This window comes from Nematolebias whitei, chromosome 11 (genome assembly GCF_014905685.2).
Source record: "Nematolebias whitei isolate Nwh7 chromosome 11, NemWhi1, whole genome shotgun sequence".
NCBI classification, from domain to species: Eukaryota; Metazoa; Chordata; class Actinopteri; order Cyprinodontiformes; family Rivulidae; genus Nematolebias; species Nematolebias whitei.
In genome coordinates this window covers 19,285,907-19,303,446 of record NC_056508.1, presented here as the reverse complement: position 1 = coordinate 19,303,446, position 17,540 = coordinate 19,285,907, and the positions used below count along the sequence as shown (strand labels likewise).

Here is a 17,540-nt window from a genome sequence, read left to right as displayed (position 1 = left end):
TCCATCCATCCATCCATCCATCCATCCATCCATCCATCCATCCATCTATCTATCTATCTATCTATCTATCTATCTATCTATCTATCTATCTATCTATCTATCTATCTATCTATCTATCTATCTATCTATCTATCTATCAGGTCGCAGAGGAAATACAGAGAAAAATGATCTGTTGTTGCGCTCACTCACATCCACACAAAGAGGCTTCTCCCGCTGAATACAAGCTCTTTACACTCAGACATACATTTGATATGAATTAATAAAAAAAGCACAACTTTGTTTGCAAAAGGTGAAAGCTGAGGAGTTTAATTTGTTTACTGCTTTTTGACGTGGGAGATGGATCCCACCTGGTTCTGATTACCAGCAGCACAACTCTGAGTTGTTAAATGCTCTCTGGTATAATCTTCTTTCCAGTGGCTTCATTATTTTATTTGCATTTTACGCACTTTAACTTTGCAAAGCAGCACCATGAGACAGACGCACAGTCAAATATTTATATCGTTACGGCTGCTTGTGTTGTAAAGATCATAAAGTTGAGTTCAAGTAGTCACAGAGTGAACAAATGACTTGTTATTTAAGAGTGTTCTTAAAAAATATATATATAAAAAACATGCAATAATCCAACTCTGTCTGCTTTAAGGATAGATTTTAATTTATTTTGAAAGCAATTACAACAATAGGACACTAGTGACATGTAATTGTTCTTTTGTAGTGTTTTATTTTTTTACTGTCACATATGGACAGCAGAACTCCAGATTTTTTTTATTACATAAGAAAAACACAAGTTATGCCCTTAAAAAAGTCATTTTAGGAATAGGCTACTATGTTTGAAGACTTGAAATTTGTTGTCGTGTTTGACAGTCATGTGAGTAGAAACCACCGCCAGTCGTCTCAGGTCTAAATGTAGCCTTTTATCACCTGCGAAATGTGATGTACCACTAAGAAAGCACCGTGGTGACAGGGGGATCGCTTCTTTTTGTATTAAATTAGCAGGAAAAGGCCTAACATTTGTCATGAGATCTGCATTAGAAGAAGAATAACTTCAAGAAATATTAAACTAGAGACTTCATCAATGTGAGTTTGGGTAGCATCAGTGTTCCTCCTAACTATGACCAATAACGAGATACAAACTATAATTTTGGGGGTTTTACCTCTGATTTATAGCTGAGTTGTCTGTAACGAACAATCTCAGCTTTTGCAATCCACACAGGATTGCATGAGAGCTGCGCAAACAAGGAAGCCCTGACTAACACGCCTCGTGATAACATCTTACAGTAAATCTTCTGGCCCTTTCCACCCTCTCGCTCGCACACGCATGCACAGGTGACGATCCTGCAGCTCTTTCCGTCATCCAGGATGCGCATAGCAGACCTTCAAGTCACATCTCTCTCCTGAGGCAGAGAAGGTCCAAACAACTCTTTCAGGGTGTATTTTATTAAATGTTCTTCTCAGTGTATGTCTTTAATACAAGCTGAACTTCACAGGCCTGTGTTGTGGCCAAAAGCAATGGAAGCTGTGGATTGTTAAGGAGGAAATGCTTTAATAGACAGTGGCTGAAGGCTAATGCTGCCAGAGATTAAAGGCACCACAGTAAATAACTGTTGCAGACAGACAGAGAATTATAATGCCACCTTCGGGGGCTTGTGTGTTGTGTTAACTCGCGGCGTTATGGCGTGTCCGGCACACACCCAGAGCCTTGGGTGACCTGCATTGCATGCTGAACGTATGCTGTAAGTCATTTACACAGCTGGGCTTTTAAATGACGGTGACTCAACCAGAGGACGTCCCTGGCCCGGCGTCTGTCCCAAAAACACCACCCACCCCGCTCCAGAGTCACAGCAGTGCTCAAACAAACCCACAACCATTGGAGCGTTAGTCAACTTTTTATTCTGGTTTCATCCAGAGGTTTGAAACACGGGGAATGTTTTACAAGGAGTGAATGGTGCATGAGTTTAAATGGAAATACACACTATGAGGATGTCTCTCTGTGAGCAACAACTGGAGTATAAAGTCTGACTAATGTACCTTGACTTATGGGAAGAGGCAAAGCTTTGAGGGGCATGAGTGCCACATTTCTTTAGCTACATGAGAAAACAGCCAACACAAAAAGAGCTAATGCAGAAAAGACAGTCTGGAGATGACCTGACTTCCTTTTTTTTCTGTGAAGGTGAAACAGTAAGTTACCTTTCAAGAAGTTGGACAGATGTTTGACAGGATCACCTGAGAGTCAGAACAAGCAGCACCAACGCTCAGTGATATTTGTAAAACATGGCAGAATGTGATGACAAATGGGACTAAAGCAGAGACAGAACCTCAGCAAGAAGCTGTTCAGCTCAACATCTGTAAAACTGACGAAGAGCCGTTGGTGTTGGCTACAGCTGACGAGCTGTGGCGACCAGGTTACATTGGAAAAAGGTTTGTAAGCTCAATCATTCAGGTAGATAACAACAAAAAACGTTAAATCGTGTCATCTGGACCAGTTTCTTTAAGTGAGAAATGTTTTTCCCCCATCCAGAGGACTTCCTCAGTCTATGACCTGCCAACCAGATCTGCCCCAGTGGTGTCGTCTACATTTTTGTAGTGGGTATACTGTGCTTAGAACCCAAAGTACACCGGTTAGTACACAGTAACTGTCAATTTATTTAGATTTTTAAGCATATTGAACATTTCTAAATTTCTCTGATGCTTATATTTGAATAAATGAACAACAAACTTTGTACAACAGTTGGCTTTGTGTTAAAAACATGTTACAGAATTTATAAAACAGCATCAAAGCAAAGCGCAGCATGCCGATAGATGGTTACAGAAGCGTTTAACTGCTGTTTAACGTATCAATGACACATGCCTAATGATATGTCCTGTGTCATTGGGCACTTTTCAAGGTCAAGGTGTCTTTATTGTCATTCACATCACATGTGGTACATGAGGTATACTGAAACTATGTACACAGAGGTATACTTTTAAGTGGGTATACTGAAATTCTTGAGCTTTTCTAGTGGGTATACTCCGTATAACCGAGTATCACGTAGACTACACTGTCTACTGTCTACATGGGACTAGACTGTCCCATAGGTAGTCTTCACTGCTGTGTTTCAAGCCAACCTCTGCTGGAATCTCAAAAGTAAGATTTTAACATGTGCAAACAGAGCTCATCCGTCCAAAACAATCAATCATCATGTACAACAATCAAATGTTTTAGGCCAGATGGCCAACTTGCTACTCACAGAAACAGCCTGAGGACAACCAGGTCTTCAGTTTCTGGACCAGAAACTGGTCCAGATGACACGATTTAACCTTTTTTGTTGTTCGTCTTACATTGGGTTGACTCAAAAGATGAGTCGGTCACAAATGAACATCCAGTGATTGTTTTCTGAAGTCCCATCAGTGGCTCCTGAGATATTTTGCTAACAAACAAAATGGATTGACTCCAACAGTTAATGCTAAAGTTTCAAGCAAAAATCTTGTGCAACAACTGGCACTTAATGGGGGAGTGGCGGCGCAGAGGTTAGAGAAGATGGGCCTGTGATCGGAAAGTCGCAGGTTCAACTCCCCGGATTGACAACATCAAAATGTGGGTGGGATAGGTGAAGCATCCACACCTGCCTCCACCCTCATTTTCCCCACTCTGGACCCTTGAGCAAGGCCCTTAATCCCCACCATCTGCTCCCAAACAGGTCTCTCCTGAAAATGAGTCCTCGTGACTCAATGAGACTACCTGAATAAATAAATATAAATAAATAAATAAATAATAATGTGAATGAATCTCAGCTACTACTACAACGTGGTTTAGCATAATAGTTGAAATTTGGTCGTTTTTCTGTGTTTGCTAAGGTCAGATGTCTGTGGTAGTGTTGTAGTACTCCAGACCGGTCTTGGTAAATGGTGAATGGACTGTACTTATATAGCGCCTTTCTATCTTATTTCAAGATACTCAAAGCTCTTTACAACACAATCTGTGCCTCATTCACCCATTCATACAGCACTCTACTAGATCTCTACAAAGTTAATTGAACAAATCATTCTAAAGAGACTAATCAGCTTTATCACATTCATAAACTGATGGGACACACATCAGAGGCTATGAGGGGTTCAGCGTCTTGCCCAGTGACACTTCAGCATGTGACTGCTGGTGGATTCGAACCCCCAACTTTCGCATTGGAGGACGACTGCTCTAACCACTCAGCCACAGCCGCCCCTTGTCTCGGTACACTCTGGTCTTGGTCTTGACTTGGTCTCGGGTTAGGTGGTCTTGACTACAACACTGGTCTGTGGGAGCCATCTTGAATCAAAATGTTCATCAGTTCTAACAAACAGCGATCACTACCTGAAATCTGTCCAGTGGCTCATAATAATTTCTGGGCAACAACAGTGTCATCCAACTTCCCCTTTTGGCAGTGGATGATAATAAACTACTTCTTTTCCTCTTTTTCCCCTCTCTGAAGCACTCCTCTACCTCTTGACTTGGCCCTTGACTATGTGAGTCTCTGTGGTTGGGCTCATCTGTGTTTCAGCCTGTTGAAAATAGTCACAATGCATCCAGTAATTACACAGTGCAGTGGAGGAACCAGTGTCACCTCCCTCTGCTTTGCCAAGACACTTTAACAATGATCTTTCCAGGAATTATTATAAGCTGCCAGCCGAAATTTACCCCACAAAATGTGATCCAAAACACAACTATTCAGATATTGGTCATCTGCCATAATCATAAATGTGATAAAAAGTTATTATTTACCAACATGTGACTTTTGACTTTAGATAAATCAAAGACAGTTTCATTAAGTTTTCTAAAAATCAGCGTAGTGACTGAGTAAACAACAAGCAGCTCTCTGGAGTGAAGTGGATTCTATAACAAGCAAAATAATCTGATTAAACTGAGCTCAAATCATTTCGGACTACTATTATTTTGTGGTCTTTGTGTTTCCAAAAATGCTTCTCGATTAGAGCGGAAAAGGGAGGACCCGGTGCACTTTGAACCTATTCTTCTGCTGACTTACTCATTCTTTAGATAAGGCCCGGCTGACACATTAGCTCCTTCAGCCACAACCATAGAGCACCTGAACGTAGTGGTTGCACAGCTGTTTAACAAAAGCCTAAACTGGAATTTGACACTGCTGGTATTAGCAGGATAGCTGCAGGGTTTTTTCTTCCTCTTCTTTTGGAAGAATAAGTTTTGAGCTGGGCTTCCCATGTGTACGCAGGTGTGACAGCAAAGAGCACCTTAAAGTAAATTCTCCAGGGAAATGAAACCACAGTGGCAAGAACTCAAAAATTTAGCTTTTTCTACAAAAATGTAGCATTACTGCTGAATGACTTTACAGAAAATCTGTTGGAAAAACCTGAAGCTTGATTGACAAAGTTAAAACAAACTGAACACAAGCTAAAACGTACACAGCAGTTGTTAAAAGATAAAATTAGTTTAAATGTAGCTAAAGGCTAAAATTAGCAAAACCGTACCTAACACTAGCAAAATCATGGCCGAAAGGTAAAACCAAAAACCACAAGCTAAGAGCTAAAGCCACCAAAATGGATGCAGTGCTAATTCGAGCAAAACAGTAGCTAAAACAAAAGTTTTATACAACCATAACTAAAAGCTGAAATATGCAAAATTGTGGCTAAAATTTAAAATTTGTAAATCGGCCGCTAAAATCTATAACTCCCACAAGCCAAAGGCTCAAGCGAACAAAACTAAAGCTGAAAGCTAATTCAAGCAAAACAGAAGCTAAAAAGACTTACAAAACCATAGCTAACAGCTAAAATGAGCTAAATTAAAGTTTAACAGTAAAAACTGTTCAAAATTTTTAATTCCAATTGTTTTTATGAAATTTAAAAAAGTTTAAAAGTTTAAAAATATATAATGTATAAAAAGAACAAAGACTGAGCATCCTAAAGGTTTTGATGGATGATTTTGTTGTGTGATGCTGCATCAGCTGCTCACATGTGAGCTCAAACTTATTTACCCACAAGTCCTGAAATATTAGTTGCGTTAATCTCAAATAAAGTTCTGACTCCCAAAAAGTGTCCAGATGTTATCCTCCAAGACCTACTTTGTGTTTGTTTTTTGGGGTCGCTCTTTAAGTTAAAAGAATCGAGGAGCCTACCTAAGTTGACAAAGCTCATGACCATGTCCGCGTCGTTCAGGAAGTTGTTGTCCTGCAGGCTGGCTATCGGGGGCCCCTGGGTGGTGAAGATGGGCTTGTAGGGGTATGAGTACCTCTCCGCGTCCCCCTCCGTGGACATGGCGTTGTACAGGTCCAACATGAACATCGGGGCAGCGTTGTGCTTGCCGTGGAGATGGGGACGCGGCCGGTGCGGCAGCCCCAGGATGGACAGGATCTCGCGCTGCATCTCTCTGCGCTCCTGGCTCTTCAGCCGGCGGTGGATGAAGCTGGAGTGGAACTCGTTGTCCAGAGTGAAGTTCGCAAAGGCCGGGTCCGCCAGGACGCAGTAGCTCCAAACCAACAGCAAAACCACGGGCGCGCGTCTGTCCAAAACCTGTGCCATGCTGGTGAGGATGGTGACGCCGTGCGTAATTACGCTCGGATCCGTTCGCCTAAAGTCTGAAAACAACTAAATACTGAGGTATGAACTGCAGCCAGTCGGTGATCAGTATCCAGAACGAGCCCTCATGTTGAGGGAAGAGCTCCCAGATGACACATCAACCTCAGCTCAAAGTCCCTTCTCAGCTCGCGTGCGCCTCGCTCCTCATTCAAAACCTGCGGTGGAAAAGTTCCCCGGCTGAGCCGTGCAGCATGCAGCACTGCAGAGAGGAGGCTGCCAGCAGAGCTTTACACTGAACAAGTTGTGAGGAGGCGCTGAGCGCTGGGGAGGAGCAGGAGGAGGACAGAGAGAGAGCGCGCACGTGCTCCGACTGTTTGCTGCTGCCAGCTGGAGGGACAGCGAGAACTCGAGAAGTATGGATGTTATCTGCGCCGTGTGATGCTTCAGTTTATCCTGAAGCACGCTCGGTTGTTGCATTCCCACAATTCCTTGAGCCTGCGTGCGTGTTTGTGCGGATTCACTTAATAGCAGATGTTGAGATTGTGATGCTGGGCTCTTCTGAGCCTGAGTGTGTTGATGGAAAACACACTGCAGAGAAAAGGGAGTCATTATTTGCACTTTTCACCAGAGACTTCCCGCTGGGAGTCGTCCTGACATGCAGTTACATCACACCATAATGGTTACTGGTCTGCAGGTGCACCCTCCGAACACCTGGAGTGTGTAAAACTTATTGCTCTTTGAGGTCAAAAAGACCTTTGCATCACATGTCGTGCTCATGTTTGTCTCCACTGCTAAATGTGCACGGAGCACAGGATGGGTGCAGATGTTCCTCAGCTGCTTCACCGCCTCACCACCTCAACAGCACACTTTAAGGGAACGCTCATGAGCTTCTTGTGCGCTCTGACACAAGAGTGCTGCAACCCTCAGGGCTCTACAGTGAAAAGTTTTTTTTTTTTTTTTTGGTGTGCCAGGTGATTTTTATGGTAATAAAATTTCACTTCAGTAGCACATCAAAGAAGGGTACAGCTTTGTTGCAAACAGAAGGCGGGACAACAGGAGGCAGAGCATGTTTTGGGGATTTTCAACTCAACTTCCTCATGCCATCTTACATTACAGATCTTATTGTTCCATATTTTCCCAACAGAGCACTTATATCTCAGACTGCAGGTTTACTCGTGGTTCGTAGAGTTTCCAAAAACAGAATGGGAGGCAGAGCTTTCAGTTATCAGGCTCCTCTTTTGTGGAAACAACTTCTAGTTTATGTCTGTGAGGCTGACATATTGTCCAGTTTTAAAACTTTCCTTTTTGATAAATCCTATAGTTAGGGTCAACTCGGGTTTCCTGATCTGTGCCTTATATGCTGCTATAGGCTTAGACTGCTGGAGGACAAACTGACCACACTTTTTCACTCTACTACTGTCTTTACTTACTCTGCTCAACCTGTTTTGTATTTGTAATTATTTTTTCTATCATTAACATGTGTTTGTTGTCTTTCAGGTTCACCTGGACCTACACCTGGACCTACCATTCTGTGTTAGTTTCTCTCCTTCCTGTCCTCTCAACCAGCCGGTCAAAGCAGATGGCTGCTTGTCCTGAGTCTGGTTCTGCTGCAGGTTTCTTCCTTTTAAAAGGGAGTTTTTCCTTTCCACTGTTGCCACTGTGCTTGCTCAGGATGGGAGACTGCAACGAAGCGAAGATTCAACTTGTCTGCTGGATTCCTTAGATAGAGAACTTTACTAATTGACTTTTATGTATGTGAATGTTCTTGTAAAGTGCCCCGAGACAACTTTGGTGTGATTTAGCGCTATATAAATAAACAGAATTTAATTTCCTGCTCATTTTCTGGGATATATCTGTGATTTCTGAAGTGCTGTTCTGTCAGATAATTATGAAGATTTAGTACCTCTGAGCAGTGACATTACTCACAGATATATGAGCTGCTTTCCATCGTTTGTTTAGTTTGTCCCTGACGCATTCAGCAGCCTCAGGAGAACTCTGTTCAGGCTGAGGGAACCGCAACAAACTAAACAATGTCATGAAAAAATGTAGAGGTTTGATATTAACTAGCACTCTTTCACACATGTATGACAGTTTTAAGAGTTCAACAAAGTTCAGTCAGGTCATCTGGACGGTTTCGTTTTTTTTTTTTTTTTGAGACATTTCATCCTTCATCCAAAGGACTTCATCAGTCTGAGGAGCCACAACAAACTGAGTCCCACAAGCAGCACACTCACATAGTGGACCAACAAGTTTGCTGGTGACGTGATGGCCTCTGGGGCCCACCGTCTCCCCTGTAGACTCCTCTGAGGCAGCCATAGCCAAAGTGGTTCAAAACATCAAAGTTCAAATGCACAATAAATAAAATAAAAAAGAAAGAAAGAAAAAAAAATGTCTGACTGAACTTTGTTTGATTTTTTTACCTGGATCATTGAGCATGAACTTTGATGTTTTGAACCACTTGACCATGGCTGCCCCCAAGGAATCGACGGGGGAGAGGGCGGGTCCCATAACCATCTTATCACCAGCAAACTGGTTGGTCCACTATGTGAGTGTGCTGCTTGTGGGACTCAGTTTGCTGTGGCTCCTCAGACTGATGAAGTCCTTCGGATGGAGGATGAAACATTTCAACAAAAAAAAGAAACCGTCCATTTAACCTACCTGAACTTTGTTGGATTATTACCTGGATTATTGAGCATGACCTGTGATGTTTAATAGAGTTGCTTCATAAGTCAGAAAAAACATAATCAGAGGCTTCGGTTTAGCTAGCCTGTAGCCTAACATGAAAGAAAATGTATTTCCCTCAGTTCTCTATGACTGATCTCACATAAGATACTCACTATTAATAAGTATGCAGCAGCATCACTTCAAAAATCACCAGACTATCCCTTTATTGTGTTTTTTTTTAGTTGCACTCCTCTTTTTTCAGTGACATGATTAAATGCATGAGAGCTCACAAATCTGTAGCTCAAAACCTCCATTAGCTTCAAACAGGCCTTTCCTGTAACATATAAACATTTAGACAGAACCTGCTAATGGCCGCAGGTGTTTATAACACAGCCGTTACATAAAAGGCTCCATCCTGTAGCTATAAATCTTCCTCATTTTCTCACCCTCTCTTCCTCCCACTGCCTGACTCTTCTGCTTCCTCACCCTCGTTGGACGGTGGCTGCAGTCACAGTCTCACCAGGTGCTGCAACTAACCCTCAGCCCGCTGCTCCGGTTGTCAGCTCCGGCTCCCATGGGTGAGCAGCAGCACAAAAGGAACAGTCCCTCTTCTGTTTATAGGCCTCCGAGGGCCTGGTGACCGTCCCACTAAATGGTAGGCACAGGCTTGAGGCCCCGGCTCGGTGAGCGGCACTGAGTGGGGCTTTGACGAGAGGAATTAAAGCAGAAAAGATAGACGAAAAAACATTTGAAAGTTTTGTCATGTAGGGCAAAGCTGCTAAAACAGAATGGCTGCAGTTTCTCATTAAATGCGTCAGAGTATGAATTTACTCGAACACTTCTGCAAGCTCCCAGTATCTGTAGGTGTGTGGTCACGTGCTTCTACTTGTTCTGTTTGTGCTTTTTTTTTTAATCTAGTAAAACTCAACATTTGGCCTGAAGCACTTCTTCCCACTCCTCATAGGATCTGAGGCAGTTTGAGCAAACTTTCCTCGGCGCTCCAACAGGCTGAAGCATGATACAAAGAGGACCACACAGAGGCACAATAAAACAGCTCTGGAAACTCTTTTCACACCCCTGTAACGTTGTCATCTGTTCCTCACATTGTTCTCTCGTCTTTTCTTCCTTTTTTTTTATCTGTCGTGAGAGTCGGCGCTCTTCCTGCCCGATGGTTAACTCTGTTTAGCAGCTCAAAGCATGCGGTCAGAGGTCACATTAATATTTATTTCACGTGTTGCCTCAAAGAGCAGCAGGCAGCGGTCCTTTGAAGATCAGTGGACGCAGGAGGGCGGATGAGGTTTGAGAGTTTCTGACCAAGCAGAAACTGGAAAGCATGTTTTTTTTTTTAACTAAACCTCAAATGCAGCAAGAACACAAGACAAAGGAGACATTTCATCACCCCCATCTCCATCCCTGCCTGTCTGGTTGTTCTGTCCACATTTGTAGCCTCAGCCCACAGTGAGCGGAGCCCAGACTGACGGTCTGTTAAAACAGCCTAACCAGGTGGAGCTGAGTGACTGCAAATGTTCCCCTTCTGGTGTTTCACACATCCAGGGGCCTCACGGACATATGAAACACAGCTGTGTGTGTGTGTGTGTGTGTGCGTGTGTGTGTGTGTGTGTGTGTGTGTGTGTGTGTGTGTGTGTGTGTGTGTGTGTGTGTGTGAGAGAGAGAGAGAGAGAGAGAGAGAGAGAGAGAGAGAGAGAGAGAAAGAAAGAAAGAACAGCTTCACTTCACGGAGCCCATTATGGTTTTGGCTTTGATTACATCTTTGTACAAAAAAAGTAGAAATCTGGATTTAGTTTGAAACTGTTACGTTTGTTTGAAGCAACATCTTTTAGAAAATATGAAACATTTTCAACACAAAAACTTCAATTTCCTGTGAAAACACAGTGTGTATGCTGAGTGCTGAGGGACTTTGTTAAAATTAGCTAAAAAGATTAAATTGAGCTGTTAGAGCTAAAAGAGGCAAAACATTAGCTAAAAGCCAAAAGAAGCAAAATGTTAGCTTAAAGATAAAATAACAAAAACCTAGTTAATGTATCCAAACACTAGCCAGAAGCTAAAAGAAGCAAAAGCCTAACTAAAGGTTGAAAGAAGCTAAATGCCAGCTACATGCAAAAATAAGCAAAACATTAGCTAAAAGCCTAAATAACTAAATGCTAGCCTAATGTGTCAAAATGTTAGCTAAAGTAGCCAGATACAGTATAAAAACAGCTAGAAGCTAAAAAAGCTAAGTCAATGTAGCACAATGTAACTAAAAGTAATAAAAGTCTAGCTAAAAGTTAATATTTTTAAAAAACTTCTGCTTTACAGTTTTAGCTAAAAGAAGCAAAAGGCTAACTAAAGGCTGAAAGAAACTAAATGCTAGCTGCATGCAAAAATTAGCAAAACATTAGCAAAAAGTGAAAAGTGGCTAAATGTCAGCTTAAAGGTAAAATAACAAAAACCTAGCTAAAAGTATCAAAACGCTATAGCAGAAGCTAAAAAAGCAAAAGCCTAACTAAAGGTTGAAAGAAGCAAAATGCCAGCTACATGCAAAAATAAATTATTATTGCATTATAAAAATAATGCAATAATAAATAATAATAATTTTAATAAGTAAAACATTAGCTAAAGCCTAAAGTAACTAAACTCTTAGCAAAAAGTAGTTTATTTAAGTGTACTACAAGTGTACTTATTTTACACAAAAAATTAGGAAGTGTACTTGAAGTTTACTTTTTATAAACTTTATTTGATATACTTAAAAATAGTATAAAAATGTCCCAATTTTGTCCAAACAAGGATTAAATCAGTATACTTTTAGTACACTACAAGTATGGTGTGTAGTATACTTGATATACTTATACTTAACTTAAAGTATACTTGCAAAAATAAACTTCAAGTGTTCTACTTTTTGTTAAGGGAATGCTAGCCTAATGTACTAAAATATTAGCTACAGTAGCCAGATACAGTATAAAAAAACAGCTAGAAGCTAAAAAGCTAAGTAAAAGTAGCACAATGTAACAAAAAGCATTAAAAGCCTAGCTAAAAGTTAATATATTTTAAAAAAAACTTCTGCTTTACAATTTTAGCTAAAAGCTAAAAGTAGCAAAAAACTAAAAAACAAAAAGCCAAATAAAATATAAAAAATACTAGCTAGAAGCTAAAAGATGCAACAACCTAGCTAAAAGCAAAAAAATTAAAAGGGCTAATTATAAGCTAATGCAGCTAAAAGGTGCTAAATGCTAGCTAAGTGTAGCAAAATGCTGGCTAAAAGACAATAGCAAAAGGTTAGCTAAAAGCTTAAAGGAGTAGAACAGTAGCTAAAAACTAAATGTAGCAGAGGAAGACAAAAATAGAGATTTCAATTAAAACAATGTTTTTGTTGGATCTGTAACAACCTTAATGTATTTCTTTTGGGAAAAACATTCATAAAGTTAAATATCATGAAAAGTTTTAGAGACAAAAGCTAACATAGCACTCATATATTGATTGAGCTGACTGTTAAAATTAACAATTGCTTTAGCAAGCACAAAGTATGCAGACATTTTTAGATAGCAAAAATCAAAAAAATCTATTGAAAAATTAGGAAAGCAAAAGTGGGAATACTGAATCATTCACAATGAAAAGGAAGAAAAACACGTCAGTTGTGCTTGTCTTTACATAAAATCTAAAATATTAGTTTGGAATTGCTGCAACAAATGAGTTTCATCACCATGACCTGTGAGGATTTCCTGTAAAGAAACACATTATTATATTATGTGAAATCTGCACCTTGCCGGTCTATCTGCTGTCACTCACTGCCACTTTCGCCCGTACATGAGCTATGTCCTGTCAGCCCAGTGTTTGTCTGCAACTGGATATGGCACTTGGGAACGCCGGAGTAGCTCGGATCTGATATATAGCTCTCAGCGGTCCAGCCAAACCCATCAGTTATCACTGCTGCTGCTGACAGTCAGAGATGCCATTTCAGTTGAGCTTTCTTAATGCACAGCTTAGTCGTGCTTATCTAGTGCAGGATGTTATCACTCAGCCACTGTCACCCGTGTCATCAGCACCAAGCTCGGCAGCCGCAAACTTATCGGCATCCATTACTGAGGTGTGTGGGCCCGATAAAGGTCGAGCCTGTTTCGTGCAGCTCTATAGGTCCCATTAAGATTCCTCTGTGCGCAGAGAGGGACCCTGACTCGTCTGAGTCTTGCTTTCATCACTCCTTAAGACTACGTTCACCTGTCAATCAGAGAATGATCTGTTAGCCCCATTTTAGGAGACGTTGATCGAAGAAACATCACAAAGGTGGAAGCACCGGTGGAGGCCGAGTCCAAAAGCTGATAAGAACCAGAAAAGCTTTAAAAAGTGTGTGTGTTTGGAGGTTGAGGGGTGGTGGGCAAAGAAACAGGAGGTGGATGTGCTAAACTATGTGGAAGGAAGGGCAGCTCTGTTTTCTATTTGTGAGGATTAGGTTGACAGATCTGTATTTAGTTTCTCTGGGCCTCTAGCTGCAGCTAATCCCACTCACCTGCAACGGGAGCCCCCCCTCCACTTATAGCCCCTTTTTCTTTCCTCTGACCCTGCAGCCCCTTCACTTCCCCTGCCTTCCCTCCTCCTGCCCAGCACAAACACTCGTCCCGAGACACGCACATGACTCGCTGCACCCTGTCTCCTCAGGTTAGGGCCTCACACTCGACGCAAATCTCTCCGAGGCAAGAAGAACTGCGGGGGTCCCGGTCTTTCTGGAAGAGAAGAAAAAGGACCCCTGGCAACCTGTGGTCTTTCACATACTAAGATTGTTTTCGGCTTGAGTGAGGGGACTGCCCTTCATCACTTAAAGATAGCAATTACGGCAAAATTAAGAGCCATTACCACGGAAGCAGCCTGTCAGAGGCACTCAGGAGAAAAGGAGACCTTTGGTAAATCTGCACATTAGGAAACATTCAGGGTCAGGTCAGGGGCATGGACCTCTTCTCTTCAGATCCTGACTCACACACACACTAACCAGGCCTTCACACTGAGGAAAAAAAAGACATCGGTGCCTCTGCAAACACACGCAGCATGCCTCCCAGCAGCTTTCAAAGGTGGGGACTCTGGGTGACCTAATATTTAGCAGATTGTTCCGTTTTAACGATGAAGCGACATGATGCAAGCAAAGAAACGAAACAAGATTTATGAAAGCGTTGTCGATGAGGGCGTGTGCAGATTCCTCAAGAAGTCACGTTAATTTAAAGCCATGTTGGTGTTTAAGGGCTTAGAACAGCTGATATTAGTCAGAAGTACAGTAAACTGATCTATCAAGAAAATGAAACACTACAGCGTCTCACAGAGCTCTAAAACACATGTTGGCCAGACATATCATTACACATCCATCTTCAAAATCATGCTTTAAAATCCCCTCCACATATGGCTAACAGCGACAATAGGCATTAATTTTCTTGGGGACTCTAACCTCAGCAGATCAAACCCACCCCCACCGTCCTGAGAACACCACAAGCTCACCAACAGACACCTCAGACAAGTAGCAGCAAGTTCAGACAGGTCTCATTACTGAGGCCCACAGAGGGCGACAATGGGAATTTCTCTAAACACTATCAGGAACAAAAAGTTATTACCTTACAGCAGCGAGGTGCAAACTGGCCCAGACACATTCTGCTGTTTTTATATCCGGACACAGGCTGAAATTACACAATCTGAACACAAAGGACAATGATCCACTCTATCAGTCTGGGAGTGAAACAGTTCAATATAATATGGTGCAGTAAAACAGTTTTTAATATAAAGTCGTGTATCTTAACTAACACTTTGCTTCATATTTATTCAACTTTGCCAACTGGACATTATCATGTATGGTCTATAAATATATAAATACCCGCCCACCCCCGACCCCCTAGAGTCTGGCTCTTTGGAAGAATTAAAGTAGTGGTTTAATACATATCTGAATCTGTAGTGTTTCTTTTTGTATTGATGATTTATTTGTCCTTAGATTTAAAAAAATTGTAAGAAAACGTGTGAAAGGTTGCCAGCTACAATGTGCGTACCTCCAGATACGACGGCCAATAGGTCGGCAGAGACAATGTCCACAGAAGAGCTGTCCGGGACTGAGACGTCAGACAGTTTTAATATATTGCTACGTATTTATGATCAGATTTGCTGAGTAAAGTGTGCAAATAGAACAACAGGTTAGATTGAAATGATAAACTGGTTTACGTTTTACAGAAGCTGCCAGTGTTCGAATGTTTCTGTCTTTACGGCGCTCCACCGCCCGGCTTGATCCCCAAGCTTGTTTTTTACTCTTTTATTTATGTTTAGCAGCAAATTCACTTTTATAATTCCACCTAAATGTCTTCAACATTCTACATTTGTCAGATACAGTTGTATTTGTTCATCAACACAAGCTACAGACAACTAGATGATGTCCTGTGACTCAAACTTCCACCTGATTTTCAACACATGTAGCTGAGTGCTTTGTTTACACTATCATCCATCCAACCATCCATCCATCCATTCATCCATCCAACCATTCATCCATCCATCTTCTTTACCTGTTTCTTCCTTTTTGGGTCATGGAGGTCACTGGTGCCCATATCATTGTGCGAGCGGCAGGGTACACCCTGGACAGGTCTCCAGTCCATCAGAGGGACACATAGAGACAAACAATCATTCACTCTCTCACTCACACCTAGAGACAATTGAGGGTTACCAATCAGCCTAACATGCATGTTTTTGGTCTATGCACGGAGAGAACATGCAAACTCCACCCAGAGGAACTCCCACCTGGGATTTGAATCTGGGCAACCTGTTTGCTAAGAGGCAACAACTCTACCAACTGAGCCACCGTGTCGCCCACACTACAACTTGCATTTCTTCACCTTTGCAAATCAGTATATCTTGGAAACTATTTAAACAAAAGCTTTCGAACTGCACCATTTCAAATAGTTGAGAGGAAACTTTTTCACATTTTATTTTATAATTTGAAATGATTGTCTTTAAATAGGAGCAATATTTTATATATTTAAAAAGACAAACAGATTGAAGCGTGAATGTTATAAAACTAACTGAACCAAGTTAAACAAATGTATTTATAGTGCTAGTCCAGACTGCCATTATATATATATATATATATATATATATATATATATATATATATATATATACATGTATGTATGTATGTACATACGTACATTATTCATATAGGTAATGAATGTGTTCAAAAAGACTGTATAAACTAGTTGTAAATGATGAATCTTATTCTGAATGCTAAATCAATCACATTTAAATTAAAATTATAGAAAGACTAATTAGAAAAAATGTAGTTAATTTAATGACTTTAGGCTTTTCTTTTTACATCTCATGTTTTTTTTATAGCAATGTGACTATCAAAAATATGCCACTGTTTTAAAAATGCTTTAAATATCCATAATTTATACTATAAATAGTTAAATTTTAACTCCCGTCCCTCCACTCATAAAAAACAATAAATTAACTTAAAATATACATTTGCTAGTGGTGGGAGCTACATACTACAAGTTGTTACATGGGATTTTAATAAAAACTCAAGTGACGTATTAACTCACGAAGTGATTCTCCCTCACCAGCGAGTCACGCGCTATGCTAACCATGGATGCTAACAAATTAGCATCCTGTCATTAAACTCAGCTGACATGAGAGATGGCTTCCTGCGGAGAAGAGCTGTTCTGTGAAATAGACAAGCTTCGTGTTCGTCTGTTAAGCAGTGTTGGAGATATGACAGAAAGCCATCCTGAAGCTGCCGAGGGAGAAATCAGTCAGTAAGTTTTATTGTTGCAGGTGAAAATTAGCTTCAAACTTTGCTAGCTTGTTAATCATGGCGGCTGTTCAGTTTGTTTTGCAGCACACTTCAATGAAAGTTATCTGTCACTGTCGTAGTTGTTACCAGTCAGAAAATAAAAAAAAATGTGATTTTATACGACATCAGTTAGAATCTGTGTTACTAATTAAATTAGCTCGCTTTATTAAAGACAGCCTGATCTCGTATGCTAATGTATAATCTGACAATTAACGAACTCTCGTTGGAGTCAAACATCGCGAGAGTTTCTAAAGTTTATTTTTTTCTTTTATTTGTTTTGAACAAAACTAATATACGTGAAGTATTTATAATGCCAGCATCCGCATCATTTAGCATGCATCGTTCATATTGTTTAATTTAAACATTTTTGTTAATATAGTCCATAATAAATGTATTTAAAGTTATTTTGAAGCATGAAACTTGAAACATAAAACAAAAGTAGTTATCAGCATAACAAGTAGGCTAAGGATATAACAATTTTAACATATGATAAAAAAATAAATAAAATAAAATTGGCAGTACAGACATGCCCACAATGTTACACTTTAAGTATATTCTATCTATCTATCTATCCATC

The 17,540-nt window shown here is 40.7% G+C and overlaps 2 protein-coding genes across 3 annotated transcripts in view; one reads left to right on the top strand and one right to left on the bottom strand.

Moving 5' to 3' along the window:
• bmp7b (bone morphogenetic protein 7b) overlaps positions 1 to 6,760 on the bottom strand; it is a 36,087-nt gene extending 29,327 nt beyond the window's left edge. For both annotated transcript variants that reach the window (XM_037683975.1, XM_037683976.1), the window contains exon 1: positions 6,099 to 6,760. In XM_037683975.1, the coding sequence (XP_037539903.1) occupies positions 6,099 to 6,501 (403 nt within the window). In that variant the 5' untranslated portion in view covers positions 6,502 to 6,760. The remainder of the gene's footprint in view (positions 1 to 6,098) is intronic.
• A 10,046-nt stretch (positions 6,761 to 16,806) lies between these two features.
• The window catches only part of spo11 (SPO11 initiator of meiotic double stranded breaks), a 10,202-nt gene continuing 9,468 nt past the window's right edge, over positions 16,807 to 17,540 (top strand). Inside the window, exon 1 of the mRNA XM_037683974.1 lies at positions 16,807 to 16,925. Coding sequence (XP_037539902.1) covers positions 16,807 to 16,925 — 119 coding nt within the window. The remainder of the gene's footprint in view (positions 16,926 to 17,540) is intronic.